At 32.6% G+C, this 22,093-nt stretch overlaps 2 protein-coding genes across 2 annotated transcripts; both read right to left on the minus strand.

Annotated features, from left to right (window-relative positions):
* Positions 1 to 321: 321 nt before the first annotated feature.
* LOC131163588 (COBRA-like protein 6) lies at positions 322 to 2,310 on the minus strand. The gene is made up of 5 exons (XM_058120177.1): positions 2,269 to 2,310; positions 1,682 to 2,165; positions 1,113 to 1,269; positions 708 to 985; positions 322 to 605 (listed from the first exon to the last, which is right to left on the minus strand). Exons 1-5 carry the CDS (start codon positions 2,293 to 2,295, stop codon positions 322 to 324), a joined length of 1,230 nt encoding a protein of 409 aa, XP_057976160.1. The 5' UTR covers positions 2,296 to 2,310.
* A 5,398-nt stretch (positions 2,311 to 7,708) lies between these two features.
* LOC131163899 (uncharacterized) lies at positions 7,709 to 13,572 on the minus strand. Its single transcript, XM_058120719.1, has 5 exons — positions 13,177 to 13,572; positions 12,335 to 12,412; positions 10,544 to 10,643; positions 9,202 to 9,344; positions 7,709 to 8,070 (listed from the first exon to the last, which is right to left on the minus strand). Exons 1-5 carry the CDS (start codon positions 13,528 to 13,530, stop codon positions 7,861 to 7,863), a joined length of 885 nt encoding a protein of 294 aa, XP_057976702.1. The 5' UTR covers positions 13,531 to 13,572; the 3' UTR covers positions 7,709 to 7,860.
* Positions 13,573 to 22,093: the final 8,521 nt, after the last annotated feature.

The raw sequence follows: 22,093 nt of genomic DNA on the forward strand, positions 1-22,093 counted from the left end.
GTTTTACTTCTTGTCCTACATCACAAACACTATGACAACGGCAACTTCAACTCTGTTAGGAATTAACTGCTCACTTATCACATAGGGATAGGAATAGAATAGAATTGCTTAAACTAGAAAGCATTGCTTAATGACTTAGACTTTGCTAGGATCATGAGATTTGTGCACGTTAGAGGTCATTTCAAAGGTACCATACATGATGAACGATGAATCTTCCAAATAAGTAAATAACTAATAGAAATATTTAACTAAATGAACACAGTACGCCATTATATTTACAATCTTGGAGGTGAAGTAATTGAATTATATATTAAAACTATTCTAAAGTATGGCTGCTAGTAATAAAAGTGTGAGAAAAGCAATCCATGGCCTTGCTTGAGCACTGAACTGGCTGCTGTTGGGGAGCCTTGGGTACTGATCAGGAGAGGGCATGACACATTCATCGCCATTAAAAGAAATCTTTCTTGGGAAAGCCCATCCTTCCCTGAAAGTGAAAATTTCAGGATCTTTGTGCAGTAGCATCTCAGTTTGCACATTCCCACTTTTGCCTGATTGCAGCAGCATGTTGTTGTAGTATCGAACTCCCCAAAACATCCCAGTGTCATCTGATAGACCAAGTAGGAAAGTTAGGAACACGAAGAATCGAAAGTTTGAACGAAAAAGATATAAAGAATCGAATAATGAAGGTGGTTTGTCCTTAAACTTACTGATATAACCATACTGATTAAGTGGCTTGTAGTTGAAGCTGAAAACTTGTGTCACATTCTGCAAGTTGGGGTGCAGCACCACCAAGGTCCAGTCACTATAGTTTTTGACAAAATTTAGATTTGTGACTGTGATCTTAACCCGCCAATACTCCGTGTAGCTTAGCTTCACATGCCAATGCACTCGAATGGGGCACATGTGTGAGGAACAACTTACTAATGGCGGTGGAACTTCTTCTTCATTATGTGGTAGCTGCAACATTGGTGGGGGTTCGCCAGGCCTGCAAATTTATGCAAAATATGGAGTTTTGAATGAGCTACAGAGCTACTCGGAAGAGGAAAGAAGGTTACTATGAATTGAATGAGCTTCAAGATGAACTTGACAGATATGTGAAGAGGAGCGGTTACTTTACACATTTTGCTCCCGCAGGCTGTCCCTGGCAACCACAGCTGCATTGGGGGCATGGAACAATGGTATCGTTGTAGAACGCAGACAGCGAAACACAACAAGTTGGGGCAGGAGATGCCCGGAATTGGGAATATGAGCAAGTCACATTCCACGTCACTGCGATAAATATTTGGAATACCACAATTCACCAAAAGAGAAAAAAATTACCAGCACTTGACCTTATTTGTCATTGAATCTTACAATGTAATATTTTGGGAACTATTTCTGAAAGATGAACCAAATTCTGCGCTTTGTTCTTGTTCATCAATATGCTGACATACTTTCTTTCTCATGAACAATAGTGTACCAATGAAAGGATCACATGTGCATTTATATACATCTAAACTTGAAATTTGTGTCTTGTGTAAATCATTTCTTGCTGGAAAACATATCAGCATATTGATATTGATGAGTATGAAAACAAGAGACAACACCAGTTTTGTATGTGCATTTCCTCTCATCAGGGGAAAAAAGGCAGCATCTTTATAATGACCTTAATTCCTATAAACAGATCTGCCATTACACTTACTCAGAGCTTGTGTCCATCGACGGCCTCCATCCACAGAAAACTTGCTGGGCGGAACGACAAATGGGTCTCCACATGTATAACCAGGAAGGCCAAGACTGAAATTCACTGGCTTTACGATTCCTGAATTATCATTATTCTCATTATAATCATCACCATTGTTATTGGGGGAAGCTCCAACACTCATTTGAAAAGCAGCAGTATACTTAGAAGGGTCTTGGTTCATGGAGGATAGCACTCCTCCCTTGCAACAATTGGAGACTTGCAAATTGTAAGGGGTTCCAGGGAGGAGATCAACAATGATAGGGTTCCTCTCACAAGAGTGAGGAAGTGCTTGTCCCTTGTGCAAAGAACAGTTGCCCTGCTCTGTGGCCTCAGCTCCCCACATGTTCCATATCACCTCATGCCCTGGCCATGTCCAACCGAGCCTCCAGCCAGGCCTCTCAATATGCCTAAACAGCTGATAGTTAAAAATGGATACCTTAACCTGTACATTTTGGAGAATGGCCAAATGGGTGAATCAAGATACAGGCATGATTAAGAGCATGAAAGAACAAGTAAGAACAAGTTTGAAGTGGAAGAAAGCATACATCATATGTTTTAGAGTTGGATTGCATGACATCCCATTTAATGGTGATGTTCCCATTAGGGTCCAGTGGATCATACCCATCTGCAGTTCAATGGATCATGATTCCAATGAAGTTAACTTCTTTCCTCTTTTTTTTATTTATTTTTAGGGTGAATACTTTAATAAAGAGAGAGGGGGTTGGGAAAGAGAAAGTACTTACAAGAAGGTGAGATTGAGATTGAGCTGAGAAGAGATAAGAAGAAGACATTAAAGAACAAACCCATTAATGTTCATTCAAGAAGCACTAATGGGTTCCCTTCAAAATCTCTTCCAATTGTTTCTTACTAAAAATCTCCTCCTCCTTCTACTCTCACAAGCATGCATTGATGCAACAGAAGGAACAGAAGGAGAAAAAGTGAAAAAAGGAAAAAGTGAAAAACACGTGTAATCAAACTGCATAGATAATTATTGCCTCTCTCCTTATCTTTCTCTCTGTGTGATTGTGACGGGAAAGAATATCAAAATGAGAGCAGAGAGCAAAAGGAAATCAGAAGGGGCAGAGAGAAAACAGGGGAAAGTAGGGGAAAGAATTCCAGGTTTCCAAAAATGGGGAGATATTGCAATGCGGCTTTTGCAGAGACTGCGTCTACAGCGGGATTCAAACTCCTCAACGCGTAATGCTCCGTTCGCAATGCATGTTCCGTTTTTGGGATTAGACGTTTTCTTTGAAAACTCTGAACGTCACCTCTCCTTCTCTCTTACTCTCTCTCTCTCTCTGCTCTGTTTTCTCATTTATGGTTTCGCTGTCATTCTATTAATAAATTCAAAAATATTGTTCCTGATCTAAATTCTGGCTTTAGTTTCATATTTTTTGCCATGGGTCTAGCTCTTTTTTTTTTTTTTTTTAATATTGAAATTGAGATTTTTTGTTCTCAAATATGCAATCATATATTTCTTTTGTATGGGGGTGGAAGTGGGTTCGTCACATGGTTTCAATCATATATTTGTTTTTTAATTTTCACTTCAAATAATTTAGTGTTTGGAAGCACGATTTCAAAGTTTCTAAATCTAAATCTTCAATTTCATGCTTGTTTTAGATCTAATTTCCTAATGATTTTTAGACAAAACAAAAAATACAATATAAAGTTAAATTATGACTCGTTTAAATATACACATATTCAAATTAAAGTTCTCAAACCATGTTCCAAATATAGAATTGGGTCTATACTTTTAGTCCATTTTTAGGTAGTTGATTTTCTTTACGGCAATTTTTTTTTTTGCCCAATTTAATAGTGTCTAAAATGAATGCAAACAACATTTGATTATAGAGAGCAACCCAATCTTGTGATAAATTTGATTTTATATCTCCAATTTTATTCCTTTTCTACATACCAAACATGCAATTGTAATTTTATTTTCTAATATTAAAAAACACAAATATTCTCTACGGTTACGCCCCGTTTGCATAATATGTATCTCAAGTAATAAAACGAGAAGGATTTGATAAATTATGCTATAATTATGAAGTAATGACCATATAAATTTTTTCATTATTTACATAAAGCAAAATAGACAATAAATAACAAATTTTAAATATTCATTTTTTATCATTTTTATTAACTAGAAACCTACACTAGATCTAGATTACACAATAATAAGTAATCATCTTCTTTCTTATATCCTTTCACATCATTCCCGATATTTGATTAATACTTTTAACATGAAATTCTCAACTTAAAACAATCGAAATTTCCGAATCTTATTCCTTATGTTAATTTCTGAAATCTAGTCATTATTTTCTGCATTTATATAATGTATGCATATATTAAGCATCCTAAAAATCTTTTTCATTTTTTTTTCTCATGTAGCTCTTATGAAAATTTTAGATTATTTCTTACCCAAGGAAAAAAATGTTTTCTCGATTGAAAAAATGCATCTATAGTATTTTTTGTCCTGCTTCTTTTTGTAACTCAAAAAATTCCATTTTTTATTCAGCATTTTATATATTTATTTTTCCCAATATATATCCCTTGGGATGTATTTTTTAAGCAAAAAATAAGACTAATAAGTATTACAAATCTTTTAAATGTCTTTATGAAGTTCTAAGTTTATGTTTGAGAGTTATAACCTTCCATTTGGTTTGTGAAATCAGACTTGAAATTGAATCAAATATAAGGAATAGAATCATATTCCTACTTTTGATTATATTTCGGCCAGAATACAATTCTTGCAAATGGGGAATCATGATTACGATCCATATTGGCTGGAATCTATTTTCATTCTATAGAATCAAACTCTTTTTATAATAAAATAATTCTAAAAACAACAACTGCTAATAATACTAATTACTAAAAATAAATGATATTTATTTATTCTAAACAATAAATGTCAACATAACTACACCTATTCAATGATAAAAATCCCACAAATAGATAATTATTATTATAAAAATATTACACAAATACTAACCACTAATAGAATTACAAAGAACAAAAACAATATTTATTTTTGTAAAATAATAATAACAACAAGAACAATAATAATAAAAATGCAAAAATAATAATAGTCATTATTTTAAGGATAATTATTATGATTAAAAACTCTAAAAAATTAGCAAAACGACATAAAAAAAAATATAATGAACAAAACACTAATAGGATAAATCCTATTCTATCTAGAACACGCAAAACACACCCCGGACCTACCACCGTTCTTCCCCCGCCGAAGGGCGACCCCCCGACGGGGCCCCAGGCCCTCCGGGAAGTCCGGGCGTAGAGGGCCTTCCCCGTCCATCCTCCGTCCTCTCTTCTTCCCCCAGCCGTCGCCCAAAAAGTCGAGCGCGAAGAGCCAGCCCTACGACTCGTCCCGGGCGGGGCACCGACGGGCAAAAACAGGTAGAAGGGAAAATAGAAGTGAAAGCTTGGCAAAAGAAAAGACAGTGGAAGAAGGGAGGGAGGAAGACGAGAAGGGGGGGGGGGGGAAGGAAGAGGTAGGAGCCAGGGGAGGTTGGAATCGAATGGGGCAAGGGAAAGGGGGGGGCGCCGCCGGGCAACCTCGCAGAAGCCCGATGGTGGCCCGTATGGTCGCACCCCATGCCCCACCCGCCCCTCCCTCCGTCTTTTCTTCTTATGTTTCACTTCTTCTTTTTTTTCGCCAAAAAAAAAAACAACAATAAACATATAGTAATTTTTATATTATTTAACAAACAGTAAGACTAATATAATTGGCAATAAAATACTAACAACTAATAATATTATTTATTATAAATAAAATAATAATAACAACAAGAAAATTATAAATAATAAAATAGACCAAAATAATAGTAAGCATTATTTTAGGGATAATAATTATAATATAATAAAAATAATATCAATTAATAACAACTGTGAGAAGAATAATATTTCTTATTGTAAAATAATAACAATAAGAACAACAATAAAAAATAAATAAAAAATAATAATTATTATTTTAAGGATAATAGTTATTGTAAAACTAATAAAAAAATAGTAATAACAATAATAAACAATGATAAATTACATTAATAATAATCACTATTATGAAAATAATAGAAAAGCTAATAATCAAACAAAAATAAAAATAATACTAATTATTAAAACAATAACAACTAATAATAATTACAATAAGAATAATAAAAAAATAATATTAATATTTATTGCTACACAATAGTAATGACAAAGGGTAAAATAATAATAATAATAATAATAAATAAAAAAATAATAATAAAGTTCAAAAATAATAATTATTACTATTTTAAGGACAACAATTATTACAAAAATAATAAAAAATAAAAACTAATAAAAATTACATTGGCAATAATAATTATTACTATAAGATAATTGTAGCAAAAAGAACCATAATAATAAAAAGAAAAAAGAATAAAATTTATTATTTTAAGGATATTAATTAGTGTAAAAAATAGAGATAATAATAACTACAGTAAAAAAATAATTTTAAAACTAATAAAAGTCTATATTATAAAATAAAAAATCAAAAAAATTATGTATTAGGATTTTTTTAATAAAAAATAACTTATTTTTTGTTTCATTATAGAAGCCATTAATGAATATTAAATATTATAAATAAATTAAAATTAAATTCTTATAGTTATTCCATATTATTAATCAAATGCAAAATTGCATCCCAAAAGTAAATTCCTACCTTCATTCCATTCCTTCTTTAATTCATTTCCTATTTCAATTTCATTATGCAAACCAAAGAGGAGGTAAGAGAATGGAATAGAAAGATAGATGAAAGTAACAAAACATAAAAATACCATTAATCTTGTCAAGGATGGGGGGAAAGAGTTGCAATATAATAGGGTGTAATTAACTTAGAATTGAGTTTGAATTTATATAAATTAAAAAAAATAATATAAGTTTATATTATATTTTATTTAAATTTACAAAAATCTAATTTCAGGTTTAGATTTCAAGCTTCCAAACATAGCATTCATATTATTGACAATTGAATGATAAATGGAAACTAATTGAAACAAAATTTGCAGTACCACCTACCAACAAGGGCAATGTTTTGCAAAGCAAAATTTATTAACCAATGGTAGCATCCCAACAAAATTTAGCCAACAAAACTTACTATAAATATTTTTTTGGGTCCATCGGATCGGGTGTGGACTATACAATAAAAGGCTTTCTCTTCCAATCCTAAATATTAAGAGCCTATGTGGTATTTGTTTTTTATTTTCTATTTTTGTTTCTCCATGGTAAAGAAACAAATTATAAAAGCGCATTTATTTATATTGTGAGTTTTCCGTTTCTATTGTTGACTTTTAACTATTTGCCTAAAAAATTGAAAAACAAAATTTATGATTTTCAATTGTTTTGACAACATTTTATTAGAAATTTCACTAGAAATAATTTGTTTGGATTAAATTATTCATTTTATATACTTTTAAATTAAAATCAAAATTAAATGATAATGTGAATTTAAATATAATTAAAAAATATATAATTTTTTAAAAAAAATAATAAATTCATTTACAAAATATTTTTACTATTTTTCAATGGTCATTTAATAAAATTTTTATTGTAAAGTAAAATTTGAAAGTAGAATAATTAAATAAAATAATTATAATAAAATTTATTTTTACTACCATAATTTTTTAAATGCCTATTTATTTGTAATTTTATTATTGTAATAGTATTTTTATAATATTATTTTATTTAAAGATGAAAATAAGTATTTTTTAATTAGAATTTTAATTTATATTAATTTTATAAATATTAATCAAATAGCCAGTTGCTTTCTAATTTTTAGTTTCTGTTTCTGATTTTAAATTTTCATTTCTCTAATTTTTTAGAGCGATACAAAATGACCCTAAAGTTCCAAACCCTAATCATGAGCTTCTCAAAAGAGAGAAATTCTCACCCTACACAACTTCAAAAAGAGTTGGCCGTCCACAAAAAATTAAAACTGCCATAATCTTTCCTGCATACCAAACATAAAAGTTATTTTAGTAAACTGATATTACACTAACTGCAATTGAGCAGTCACATTTCTGTTCTGACTTGTACAAGGATTCGAGGAAGCTGATGATTCAAAAAAAAAAAAACACACACACACACACACACACTTTCTATTCCGACTTGTGAAGATTATGAAGGATGTACAAGGAAGCTGATGATAAAAAAATGCATACAGAATAACTTAATAGATCCAACCCAGTGGCTATTCTCACCATCTTGCTCCTCTCAAACATCTTTACTAGAAGAATCATGACAATGACATGCCCCACTTTAGTCTTTAATTCATCTAGCGAACTGATTTTCATCCATTGAGGCCTCTCCTGCAAAAGACAACATAGTTGCAGAGAAACATACTTTCATCAGTAATCAGCTAGGCATGTTATGCAGATTTGGTAGGAAAGTTGATGAATAGCATGACAGAATATGAATATTTACATTCCAAGTTGAACATGTTAATGATGAGATTGTAATTGAGTTCATCATTTGCCATGGGATCTATTTGTGACCAATTGATGCCCCACTGTTTTGGCGAGGGATAGCACTGATGGCTCTAGTGGAATCTCACCTTTTGGATCTGAATTTGGTTGAAAGACGAGACACTAGAGAAAATCAATCCATCATAAGAAAAGAAGGCAAATTTTTAGGTGAGTAGGAGTGCATGATCAACCCATTACAGATGGTGGTCTTTAAGAGGAGGCCTTCTGATCAAATAGAGGAATAGATAGGGAATTAATCAAGAACCCATGGCATCAAACTTACTTAGTCATAACAAAAACCAATTGATTAGAAATATAATCCTGCAATGGATGGTACTCTGACCAAGCAATCCATGTAATTTGCAAGCTGAAAAACAGACAGTAAAAGATTGCCCCTGTTCCTTATGGATATTTGCTTCCTAAAAATAACAAATCCGGGAATGGTGTACTACAAAACAAGCTTTAGCTACAAATGGGCAGAGTTGGAAATCGGCCTTCTTAAAGAAAACAGCAGACTGAAACATAAGTTCTTCATTTGGAGTTAACTTCCACCAAAACAAATAGAGCTCTAATCATTAAATTGTTGAAGATATGGTCATAACCCTTCAAATTTTCTTGCCTTTCAACATCTCAGCAACCAATGGGAGCATAAATGTTAAGATTTTTTTAAATTTGCTTTTAGAATTTTCCAGGGCAAACCTAACCATATCAAATGGTACGGGATTATACGTTTGTTGAAATGACAATTTTGCTTCATTACCATCATTCATGAGATGGCAACCATTTTTTTAATAGATCCATTCAAGATAATTGGTTTTCACCTCAAATACTACGCAAAACATTATAGAAACCATTCAAATTCCCATTGGCATGCTCATGCCCACTTACACACTGAAAACACAAGATAAACATTACTAATCAAATCCTTGTGAGAGAGATGCAAACACAGTTCCATTCAGATGGAACCATAATTACCTTAAGAGCAAACATCCCGAACAAGGATGACCCCTTGAGGGCACGATCAACATTGGCAGGTACATCAGGAGGCACATTACTGATGAATAATCCATATAGACCCATCCCAAAGATTAACATGACAGTTCCAGCAAGATATACATCTGCATAAACAAAGCATCATCAATGTCATTCTCTGCCTCGAAAACCTAAATGCTAAACAATTAATATGAAAAATTCAGAAACAATAACATGGTCATTGTCAGGATTTAAGCAAAAGATGCAATAGGCTCTCTGGATGACAGAAGACAAAATGATGTAGCAATAGACACATCTACCACTTATATGTACGGAAGCAATAGTTTTTGCACTTTTTTTTTTGCTTGTGTGTATAGAGGTATCAAAAATTCCCCAAACAGAAACTTCAGGGACATACATGCTCAGAATGAATCTCTCTCTCTCTCTCCAATAGTTTTTGCACTTTTTTTTTGCTTGCGTGCATAGAGGTATCAAAAATTCCCCAAACAGAAACTTCAGGGACATACATGCTCAGAATGAATCTCTCTCTCTCTCTCTCTCGTATGAATGTAGTCAAAAGCACATGAACATTAATTAGAGACCTCAATACAGCAAAATCAATGTAATCACCATGATTCTCATCACATATAAAAATACCAAATTATAATTTGAATAAAAGGAAATAGTCCAATATTACCGTCTCCTCCTCCTCCCACAAAAAAAGGGGAAAAAAAGAGAGGAAATGATTCAAAGCGATTTGTCAAAAGACTCAAAACCTACCTAAACTGATTTCAGTGAAACTTTAAGTTAGAAAAGCAGCATTATTCTGTCTCAGCAAATTCCTATCATCAATAATCTGAAGTTTTTGAAAAACTGAATGGAATTAATTTACCTTACGAAGACACACAAAGGTAATTTTTAATGATCAGAAAAGAAACAGCTCTTTTCATGATCTATGGGATGATTTATCCCAAGTTTGTGCATTTCTTAGTATTTTCAATCTAATTTAAATAACCAAAAGAAGACAAAAAATTATAAAAAATGTAAATATAATGATGAGTGGATTGAGATAGTACAGGTGAATTGGCATGATAAAAATGGATGGTGAGAGCCAGAGAGAATTTATCACATTGAAAACCAATTAAGAAGCTGATATTAAAAGCTGATGACAAGACTTGGATGACTAATGGCTTGCATTTCTTTTAAGATGAATGAACTCTTTTCTCAAAGCTGATGGTGCAGCAATTTTCTAAGAACACACAACTCAAGGATTCACTATCATCCTCTGACAAGATACTTCTCAAAAGACAATAACTAATTCTTGAATCTAGAACATCTGACTCACCAATAGCTTCAACTAATCTTAGAACCATATTTCCTGTATGAATCCCTTTGACACAGCTTGTCCAGTAAACTTTGTATGCCTCAACAATGTACACACAACCCTGCAGACGAAAAGTAGTTAGCATAATTTGATTAAATCAAAACAGTGGAAACATACACACATGTATATTTATGCACGTGAATAGAGAAATTCCAGCAAATGGTTGCGTTTAGCCTTCAATCAAATAATCCAGGTACCTTGGGTTTTATTACACATTGAGACCCAGATAATACATGATAGTATTTAGTATTTACACAACATGGATGACCAGGATGCTTGAACACATTTAAGCACAGGTATAAGAATGCAGGGATTGCGAAGGCATTTCAAAAATCAGAACATCCTTTTATATTTAACAATAAGAAGTAATGGGCATATGGCCATTGGTTTTTTCTTGGTGGTAAGACCGTGTCAAAAGTGAAAACAGAAAAGATGAACACCAGCGCACAAAGAATACAATGCCAAAAGACTTCCCAACAGAAACCAGTACATAAGTTAAAGACACACATTTCATAATCATTCATGTACACCTTAAGAACAAATTTTTATCCGAACCTAGAACAGACTAGCGAATGAAATGTGTATAGAGAACTTCATAGTAATAATTCAAACGACCAGATCACCATTTGAATGTTTTTAGTTATTCAAAATTCCTTTTTACGATTTCAATAGGAATAACTTTTTAGTAGTTAGCTTCTGCCTCTAGAATCACAAAATAATCTCCAACCCCAAAGAGTGCTCTGCATTAAGCACAGGTATATGGTCGCCATGGGAACATGCTCAAAAGGTATGGAAACTTTTAAAAGGCTGCCATTGCAGCAGCACATCCATATTGGACGCCTCTAGATAGATGATTAAAAAATGTTTCCAAATATGTCCAAAACATATACAATGCTTGTATATAAGTATTTTAACTTTTAAAGTACATTAAATTTTTTTCTGAACATGCGGTTGCCGAACCACATTTGGCATCTTGCCCATTTTTGCATGAAAAGAAATAATTTAATTGCTAGGAAATTTAAGAATATCAACATCACAAAAGGGGTGGAGAAGACATTAATGTACTTTAAATGCTCAAATTTCTCTTCACATTTTGTTTTGTCTTTTATATGTGCTTCGTTTAAACCCTTAACAGCAAAACAACAATCATCAAGTCTTTGTCCCACTAGGTGGGATACCATATGAATCCTTCTCTGCCATTCTGCAAGATTTAAGGGAATATTCCTGAGAACCTGCAGCAGACACTCTGGCAAAACAGGGTGTAGATCCACATCATTGAGACCTCATACTCTTCCCCTTCTTTTTCCCAGACTGTCAGCTACCTTAAGCAACCATCTTCCTTTATTCAGGATTAGGATTGTCTGTGTAAGGAGTTAAGATACCAAAAGCAACATAGGTGGAGTTATCGTAAAATATTAAAACTCACACACACAGTATACAAAATTATATTTAATTATAAATGAATTCCAACAGTGTGTTTATTGATTTTTGAAAAACATATGAATCTATGAGTTCTGCATCCATATTTTCATAGGAAAAATCTAAATTTTGTTCATAGTAAATATAAAGACCCCAATGTAAACAAAAGTACTTTTAGATAAAAGGCTATGCTTCTGCCACAATCATACAAAAAGAGTTCAACTGCAAATAATGGTGCACAAATAAGCATAGGACACATAAATTATCTTACAAAACAATATAACTTTTGCTTCCTTTTTAAGGCCAAAAGAGATGTGCATATCGGGAAATTACATTTAGAAAGCACAACAATGAACCGGCTAATGAACCTCCAATAGCCAAAAGTGCCAAGAACCGGAAGTCAAAAATAACCTGTCAGCAATGAACAAGCAAGAAATTCTTTTAGATTAGAATATACAAAAAATATCTCAAACAAAAACAAATACAGGATCTTTCTTAAACTGCATTAAATATATATATACCTGATGGATCACTCAAAACATTATGTAGCTGTAAACAATACAATTTTCAAAAGGGCAACAGTCTTCATGAAAGCATTAAAACCTCACTTACGCAGGCATACATGACCTCAGCAATTAACATCTAAAATCTCAATGAGACATTAGTTTCAATGGCTTTAAAGAAAAATTATGAACTAAAGAGAGAGAGCTTGGTACCATATAAAGAGGTAGGACCTAATGAAATTGAGTTGCAGGTATTTCTCAATTGGCCACTTCTAGAATTGTATTCCATTTCTCAATAAACTTGAATTTAGCCTCCAATACTATAAAATTGCATGAGGCCCTTTAGGATTTTGACTTCTTGCATGTAACATAGTGACAACTGACAGGCCGCCAAGTATTTAGGGCCTGCTACACAATCCCTGATTAACGTTTTATCTATTTTGCAGCTTGAAGTTGAAGATCAATTATCAAATAATATAAAAACTTTGAAAAAAACCCATCGAACATAGAGATGAAAGTGATAACAATTACTTTCTTAAATTATAATACAATTTCGCATCAGAAAATTCTAATATGATTCAATAACATAATAAACATAGATGATTAATCACCAGCACAGAGCTGCAAAGACAAAAAATAAACAAAATAAAAAAATAAAAAACCCAATTTTACCCTTTCGATTGTAGACTCGGCTGATCGAACGAGCCGAACAAGTGGGCTGCCCTTGCGATTCGAAAGCGTGTGGTCGAAGGATTGAGGAAAGGGTTTCAAAGGAGAAGCGGAGGAAACGATGCTCTCGCTGGAGTCAGGGGAGGAGGAGCTGATGGCAGCGCGTGTGGGAAAGAAGCGCGTGCGAATCCGTGGGGAGTGGTGGAAGAGGGAGAGAGGTACTAGAGCGGAGGTTGAAGCGAGGAGAGCCATGGCGGAGACAAGAAGGGAGGCGAGGCGCTTGGAAGAAGAGGAAGTGAACTGAATCAGTGAGTTCGGTGCGATGCCAAGCAAACAGGCCTGTCTCGCGGCGCGCATAGTCCGTGTTTCGATGGAGCGATAGTTAATTATAAAACTAAAAATCATAAACCGGCAAAAATATTTTTAAATTAAATAATATTATAAAAATATAATTAAAATAATAAAATTTCAAAATAACACATTAAAAAAATATCATCATAAAAATAAAAAAATATTACAATTATTTTATTTAGCTGCTATAGTTTAAAATTCGCATTACAGTAAAAATTCTATTGGACAACAATTGAAAGATAGTGAATGTATTTTGTAATTGGGTTTATTATCATTTTTAATATTTATTTTAATTATATTTAAATTTATATTATTTGAGACTTTTCAAAGAGTAAGGTAGGAGGAAATGGTTTCGTATGTCATGAAATAGAGAGTGAATAGGGATAATGAAACAGAGAATGAACAGGAAACAAGGAAAAATTGAATAGAATTTTTGTTTTCTTCTTCCTTTATTTTTTATTCAATACAAGCTGCTCTTTATATGCATAAAGTAGAATATTCTTTTTAGCGGACCACGCATGGAAGCATTAGAGTATGTTAACATATGTGTATTCTTGAATTATTAGTTTTGAGTTGTTAATTTAGTTATTAATTCAATTATTAGTTCATTATATGTACTAATATAAATACTGTCACTTGTACAACTTTCATCATTTCGGAAAGTTTATTTCCGGAATACTATTGTTTCATCAGTTTTTTTTCAAATACTATTGTTTAAAAAAAATTTAAAAAATTATTTTACAATATTAGCGACGAATTTAAAGATTCGTTACTATTAGTCCCTTATTAGTGACGGTTCTCAAATCCGTCACTAATACTTATTTTATTTAAAAGTAATAAAATAAATTTATTACACGATATCAGTGATGAATCTTCAAATTTGTCACTATTAGTCATGTATTAGTGATGGATTTGGAACCCGTCACTAATATTTCTTTTAATTAAAAAAATAAAAAAATTTATTAAACACTATTATTGACGAATTTGAAGATTCGTCACTATTAGTGACGGATTTAGGAACCGTCACTAATACTTCATTTATTTTAAAAAATTTTAAAAATTTATTTCATGATATTAGTGACAAATCTTCAAATTCATCATTATTATTTACGTATTAGTGACGAATTTGAAAATTGTCACTAATACTTTTTTATTTAAAAAAAAATGAAAAAATTTATTAAACACTATTAGTGATGGTTTTAAAAATTCGTCACTAATAGCCTCACATTGATAAACACACGCGGGTTCCCCCAATCTCACTCCTTTCCCTCAAATCCTCCTAATTTCCCTCAATCTCTCAATCTCTCCGGTATCTCTCTCTCAATCTCTCCATCTCTCTTCGTCGCTGCCACTGACGCTCCGGATCTGTCCCTGTCGCCTTCGCCAATGAGATCAACTGCTAGAAGCTTTCAAGGTATCTTTGAACTGGGATTTGAAGAATTTGTTTTTGCGTGTGTGTTTTTTTTTTTAGTTTTTGATGTTTATTATGTGTTTGTGTTGGTTTATTTTCTGGAAATGTTTCATGGGTTTACGATTTGTCTGTATATAGAAAAGTTAGAAAACAACTTTTTATTATTTTTCTAGATTTCTAATACCTACTTTGCATATTGGTTGGATCTTGGACTTTAAATTATATGGAGTACGTGTAGAGTTTCTTCTAAATTCACACAAATTTAAAATTCAAGCCCAAAAATTCATGATCCCAGGCATTATCTTATATAAGTTTTCATAAAAAATTTTAAAAATAACAAGTTATGTTTTTTCTTAATTATTTTAAAATCTACATAGAAGTACCTTTCTTGGGGATCGGACCAGGAAGTGGTAAGGTTATCGGACCTGAAACTGAGTTGTGGATGTCTGCAAACACACTTGTAGATGATTACTTTGACCGTGTTTGGGCTGATCCCCAAGGGCATAAGTCCAGTCTTCGGGCCGCACAACCCGTATCATGGGGGAAGTAAATGATGTGTTAGTCCCAAGGGGTGTCTTTTACGCATATAAGTTGATTTATGTAAATGGTGTTATTATTTATTGAATTGGTTTATACTGAGGAAACAAATGCATATTTTTTTAACTATAAAGGTGTGAGTATTTGTATTTGAATTCAAATGCATGAATGTTTATGACAAAGTAAACTCTCCGCCCGAATACTTGCTGAGAAAGGCAAGTACCCTGATAAGTATCAATTGTAACTATACCAGGTTGCATAACGTATTAGAGCAGAGGGGAGCTACATGTATGGGCGTGTAATCTCCCATATTCTCATGAACTTTCGTTTTCAAATAATTGTGTGTGTGTGTGTGTATGGTTAAGAATGATTTTATAACTATGCTTAATTAACAACTGATGATGTTTTGTATACATTAAAACTCACGTTGGCCACACACTAATATTAACTTAATATGATTTACTGAAAAGTGTCTCACCCTAATATACACATTATCTTTTTAGGATTATCTCGAGATCGTGCTTAGTGAACACCGAGGCGGGGTGATAGTCAGTTTAGTTTTTGTAAGTGTTTATAAGAACTCTAATGTATTTAAGTTATGTTTGAAGTTCTTGGATATGTAATATGGTCGTATGAATTGAGTTGGGTTTTGTATTGTAATATGGTCTGTAATATGGATATTTGGAGACATTTATTTATAAAGATAGTTTAGAACTCTGGTAATATACTTTGGGAGAATGTATTTGTAACAACCTGCCTATTTTACCATATATATATTTTTCCTTACATAATAACATTCATAATAACCCTGATACAAACTAAACTGACATAATCATGATCAACCCGGACCCATGGATAATGGGGATATATACCTATCCAACATTTATGATATTTGTGACAACCCGAATAAAAATGGAATTTGAATAATTAAGAGGGAGAGAAAATAGGAACAGAAACAGAAGGAGGACGTAGACTTCGTTGACGAACGCATATTGTATTTTGGAGAATGTAAATAAATTCAAGAAATTGCCAAGACTCGTTGATGAATACATGGTTTTGTCGATGAGGGGATGGGGAAATTCGTCAACGAATACATGGTTTCGTCGACGAGAAAATACCTAGCGGGGTTTTTGACCGCTTTGACTTTTGTCGACGAATTTAATGAAGGACTCGTCGACGAGGTAACGTGTCTCGTCGATGAATCCCCTGTTCTATAAATATCAAAAATCCAAATTTTATCTTCTTCATTAAGCTAAGTCTTCTCTCTCTCTCTCTCTCTCTCCTCTTCGATTTCTCTCTCTCTCTCTTCGATTCCGAGCCAAATTTACGTCGGATCGATGATTTGAAGCCACCACGACGCTCCTGAGGAAGTTCTCTCCAAATCTGCCAGAACGGATCGTTGGAAAAAGCTAGTTGGAAATCATCATTGAGTTGAGGTAAGACTTTTTAAACCAAGTTTGGTATTGTGATAGTTATAGGAAATGATATATACGTGGAAATACTAAAGTTTAATACTGGAAATTTTTATTTTCAGAGAATTAGCCAGGAAATCCTTTAGGTGTTAAATTAGAGTATTTTGGGGGCTTTCTCAGTGGTCAGGTAAGGGGATAAACTAAGCTAGTCATTTTGAGAAAATTTATAGATATATATATATATAGCATTTATTTCTGGAAAGTAAACATATATATATATATATATATATATATGATTTATATTTGGAAAAACACTATTAAAATGATGATATGTTGAATATGTGAAAAACCTGTTAGTGTGGCATAAGTATAAATGTTATGAGATACTGTTTTCTGGAATAGGATTATGATACGGATTTTTATAATGGGAAAACCGGCATATGGGCCGTGCTATGATGTGATTTGCTAGCGTACGGGTTGTGCTATGATGAGATTTACCGGCGTTCAGGCCGTGCTATGATGTGTTTGCCGGCGTACGGGCCGTGCTATGTTGTGATTTGCCAGCGTACGAGCTGTGCTATGATTTACTGGCGTACGAGCCGATGATTTTCATGGTATATGTATATATGCAAAATGATATGATTGATGTGAAAATTAATGATATGAGATATCCATTTATCACAGTTTCAGTATATGTTATATAATATCAGAACCTGGTTGATTTGGTCTAGGCTAGCACTTGCACGGTACCGTTGCTATGTGTCCATAGTATTCATGATCATGATATTTGTGTTAACGCCGCTGTACGGAGTGGTGTGAGATTGGATGGTCGATGTGGTTTATAAGAAGTGTGTGAGCGCCTCTAGTGTACGGACCAGGTCTGGCAGACCCATCGGACTTACAGACTGTATGATTGACTTGGCAGTGGTCGGCCAACCATTGTCAAGTAACTCCTGCTGATCTAGAGTTGTTGACTGCCTTTTTTGAAGGGTAAGTTTTAGTAGGGACAGTTGAATTTTTGGGGGAAATGTCTCTAGGCCTTATTTTTGAGATGTATATATGGAAATACAGTGGATCTAATGACTCTGGTATTTGTTGTAATATGATGGATGTTATGTATTTACAATATTGTGAATATGTGTTTCCTGCTGCTTAGCCTTTCGTGTCGTATTTTGATTTATCTCTGGTACCACGAGTCCAGGTGGATTATGATCTGTCGAATTGGGATTGTGATATTGATTTTATTTTTTATTTTTTAAATGTGAAAATTAAGCAGGTCGTCACAATACTTAAGTAGCAGGAAATGTAATTAACATACATTGTGATGACCCAAAAATATATATACGATTAAAAGCACAATAATAATAAAATAATAAAAATGGTCATTTAATTAATATCAATACAGAAGTGTTTTTCTGTAAGATCCTTGATTTTATATTTGATGCCTAAGAAAGACCTTGTCTAAGCGAGTGTTCAGAGACCATTGCGGTTTAGTCGCTCCTTGGAGATCGGCCTGGTCAAAATGAAATTTTATAGGATAAGCAGGATAGACACTGTTTGTATACGTAAATAAGTACATATACATAAAATAGTGTTTTGACAGACATAATTTGTAGAAATACATAGTAAGATAATAATAATATAAGTATCATATGTGGGGCCCACAAGATTATGAGGGGCCCACATGAGTCCCGAAGTCGTGTAGGATTCACATGAGTCCCGGCACATGAGTTTTCAAAATTCAAATTTAATTCTTTTTTCAAAAATAAATAATAAAATAAATAAATACTAAAAATAGTTTAAAAGTAATAACAATGATAATAATAATTAAAAAAAAGTAATAAAATAATTAACTAATTAATTAATTAATTAGGTAAGTAATTAATTAAAAATTTATTTAATGGGAATGGTGGCAAGCACTCCCACATGGCCTCCATTCCCATCCCATACTCAACTCATATCTTGCCCATCATTTATCCATTCTTTAATTTTAAAAAAATTATAATTTCACCAATCTCCCTACACTTTTATAAATTCAATTTCTTTTCCAAAATTTTCCTATAAATAGGAAGCTCTCAACCTTCATTTTTTACAACAATTTTTCCAAGGAAGAGACGGATTAATGAGTGAAAGAATTTGTGGTGGAGAGAATTTTTGAGTAAATTTTCACTCACCCACTCTTTCCGATCTCATTTCTTAGAGATAGTTACTGTGTTCGTAGTATAAGATATAAGAAGAGGTAAGTAAATTTCAATTACATTAGTTAGTTTCATAAAATTTTCATGAGTTTATTATTACGTATATTTAATTATACCAGTTCTATTTTTAATATACTTGCATTTATTTTTGGGTTAAGAAATGTTCTAATCCCCTCGGGTAAATTTTTAGCATTTCTTTCTATTAAAAAAAATTTATATATATTTTTAACACAAAAATTGTGTGGCATAAGTTTATTTCTACGTTGCATTATTCATAAAATAATGAGTAAAGATGAGATTTTTACGAGATTATTTTAAATTGTATAAATTATAATAAGATGGTTTTAAAACCTTTTATGGTAAAGCAAGTTCAAAGTTACAGATGCTCGGTACTGCAGTTTAAAGTTTATACGGATCAGAGTACACCCCACTGTTTACAGAGTGGTTATTTATGTTAGTTGATTTCTCCTGAGTGCATACCTGGTTCCGGACCAAAACTTAATAAGGAAAATCGCACTTAATGTTTACATACGTTGATTTAGTTTGGTCGGCCAACTAACTAAGTCTAGTCTTCGAATCACACAACCCAGTCATGGGGGTAAACATGACTTACGACAAATAGGCTTAAGGGTGGTTTTTACAATATATGTTTATACATATTTAATTACGTGTATAAAATTATTGATGATTTGAAGGAAATGTGTAAGTTTACATGAAAATGATCATTCTTATGCTTAAATGACGATCTAAGGAAAACGTATAAAGAAAAGTATATGTATGTTCATTATTAAATATTTTACAGTTTTAAAGTTAAAAGTTTAATTTAATAGTTATAGTATATGATTATAAAATTTTACTGGTAATTGATGGTAAAAGTTTTATGTATAAATTTTTAAATTTATATTTATTCAAGAAGCAGTTTTGAAGTTATAGCATTAAATATTATTTTATGAAATTTTTAAAAAGTTCATTTTGGCCACGCACTAATAATAATCTTATTTACTTACTAAGCGTCGTCTCACTCCAATCATATTTTTATTTCAGATAACTCTGAAGGACATGTTGGAAATCAGGCTTAGCAAGCATGTGGGTGGGGATAGAAAAATAAAGATTGATTATAAATATTAGTATGATGTCAGAAATCTATGCTTGTGTAATTTTTCTTCTTTATAAATAAATGATTGTAATATGGATAATTATCGCTTTGGTTTAATAATAGTTGAGTTTAATTGCTTCCGCTGTAAATCAATAGTAATAAATAAATATCACAGACCTTTCAGGGTTGGGGTGTTACATACATGCCATCCATTCAGTCACAATACTAGCCAAATTTGTTATATATACAATTATCCACCAAAACACCAAAAAAATATCCTAGGGTCACTTACCAAAAATAAATCTGACCTTAACTCAACAACTCATCCTTCAAATAGGGTAACTCAGTCAGACTCTACTGCTGCGGAGCTCTATCTGCTCCTCTACCTGGATTTCCTAAAACGTTTGTAATGCTGGGGTGAGACATCTCTCAATAAGGTAAATAAACTAATATTAGTGTGCGACAACATGTATAACAATCTCAATTTCTTAACATAAAATATAACATAATAAATGGACAAGTCAACCCGAACCCGTGGGTAACGGGAACCTGTCAATCATAGCGGAAACCTAAGCAGTAGCAAGTATAAAATCTAAATCATCAATCCATAAAGCATAACACCAGAATTTACTACAACATCATATAACTGTATTTATATACATCCTCATAAATATCAAAATAACTCTATGATCAAACACAAAATAATTCTGATCCTCCTACCAGGGTAATACCACTGATTCCACGGCGGCTACAACCCGCCGGTCACTCAGGATCTCCTGAAAAATATATTTAGTTTGGGGGTGAGACACTTCTCAATAAGGAAAAATAAACTAAATACAGCTGTGTGGCAACATGAACATTTTAGGCAATTATACATATACATACATTTCATATTTTCGTAAACGTTCATTATATCATATTGAATAATCACATGCTTTCATATTTTCTAATAAGTCATATTGTACATAAAACATTTGTTATAACTGATAATACTGAAAACATACTCAGGATGAATAGCTAACTAATGTCATGTATTAACCCCCATAACGGGTTGTGTAGCCCGAAGGCGGGACCCGACAATGGCTGGCCGACCATTGCCGAGTAAAAATGTTTGTAAGTATGATGGGCCCGCCACACCCTGGTTAGGATTGCCAGGTGGACGTCCACACTCTACTGAAAGCCACATCGACTATCCATCTCCCACCTCCTCGTGGGGTGATTAGCTGTAATCTGAATATAGATATCTGTTCTATATAGCTACGGTATCGAGCTCTTGAAACTGAACTAAACTAACATCCGGGTTCTGATAACATATAGTACATGATTATATAGCATCTTTCATAATTACGACCTTGTACTGAATATTTCATAATTACGGCCTTGTGCTGAATATATCATAATTACGGCCTTGTGCCAAACATATCATAATTACGGTCTTATACGGAACATATCATAATAACGGCCTCGCGCCGAACATATTATAATTATGGCCTTGTGTCGAACATATTATAATTACGACCTTGTGTATTAAATCAATTACCATGCATTTCAAAATCATCATAATATACTATACTCTTTCATAATTTCACAAAACATATTTCATTCGTATCATCGTTGTATCATGATATTTTTCCATAGAAAATAATATAAATGCCACACATTTGTTGTATAAAATCATACATTATATTCTAAAAATCATAATTTCTGGCATCTCATACATATATATACATTTCATCACATTAGCAATATTTTTCTCAAACGTACATTTATTCCATAATATTCAAATATCGTAATTACTTTCAGGAAATCAAGTTACTCATAAATAATAATAATTTGCGTGAAAAGTAACTGCTTTAGTTTATTCTCTTACCTGACTACTGAGAAAGCTCATAAAATATCGTAGTCTAACTCCCGT

Source organism: Malania oleifera, chromosome 9 (assembly GCF_029873635.1).
Source record: "Malania oleifera isolate guangnan ecotype guangnan chromosome 9, ASM2987363v1, whole genome shotgun sequence".
NCBI classification, from domain to species: Eukaryota; Viridiplantae; Streptophyta; class Magnoliopsida; order Santalales; family Ximeniaceae; genus Malania; species Malania oleifera.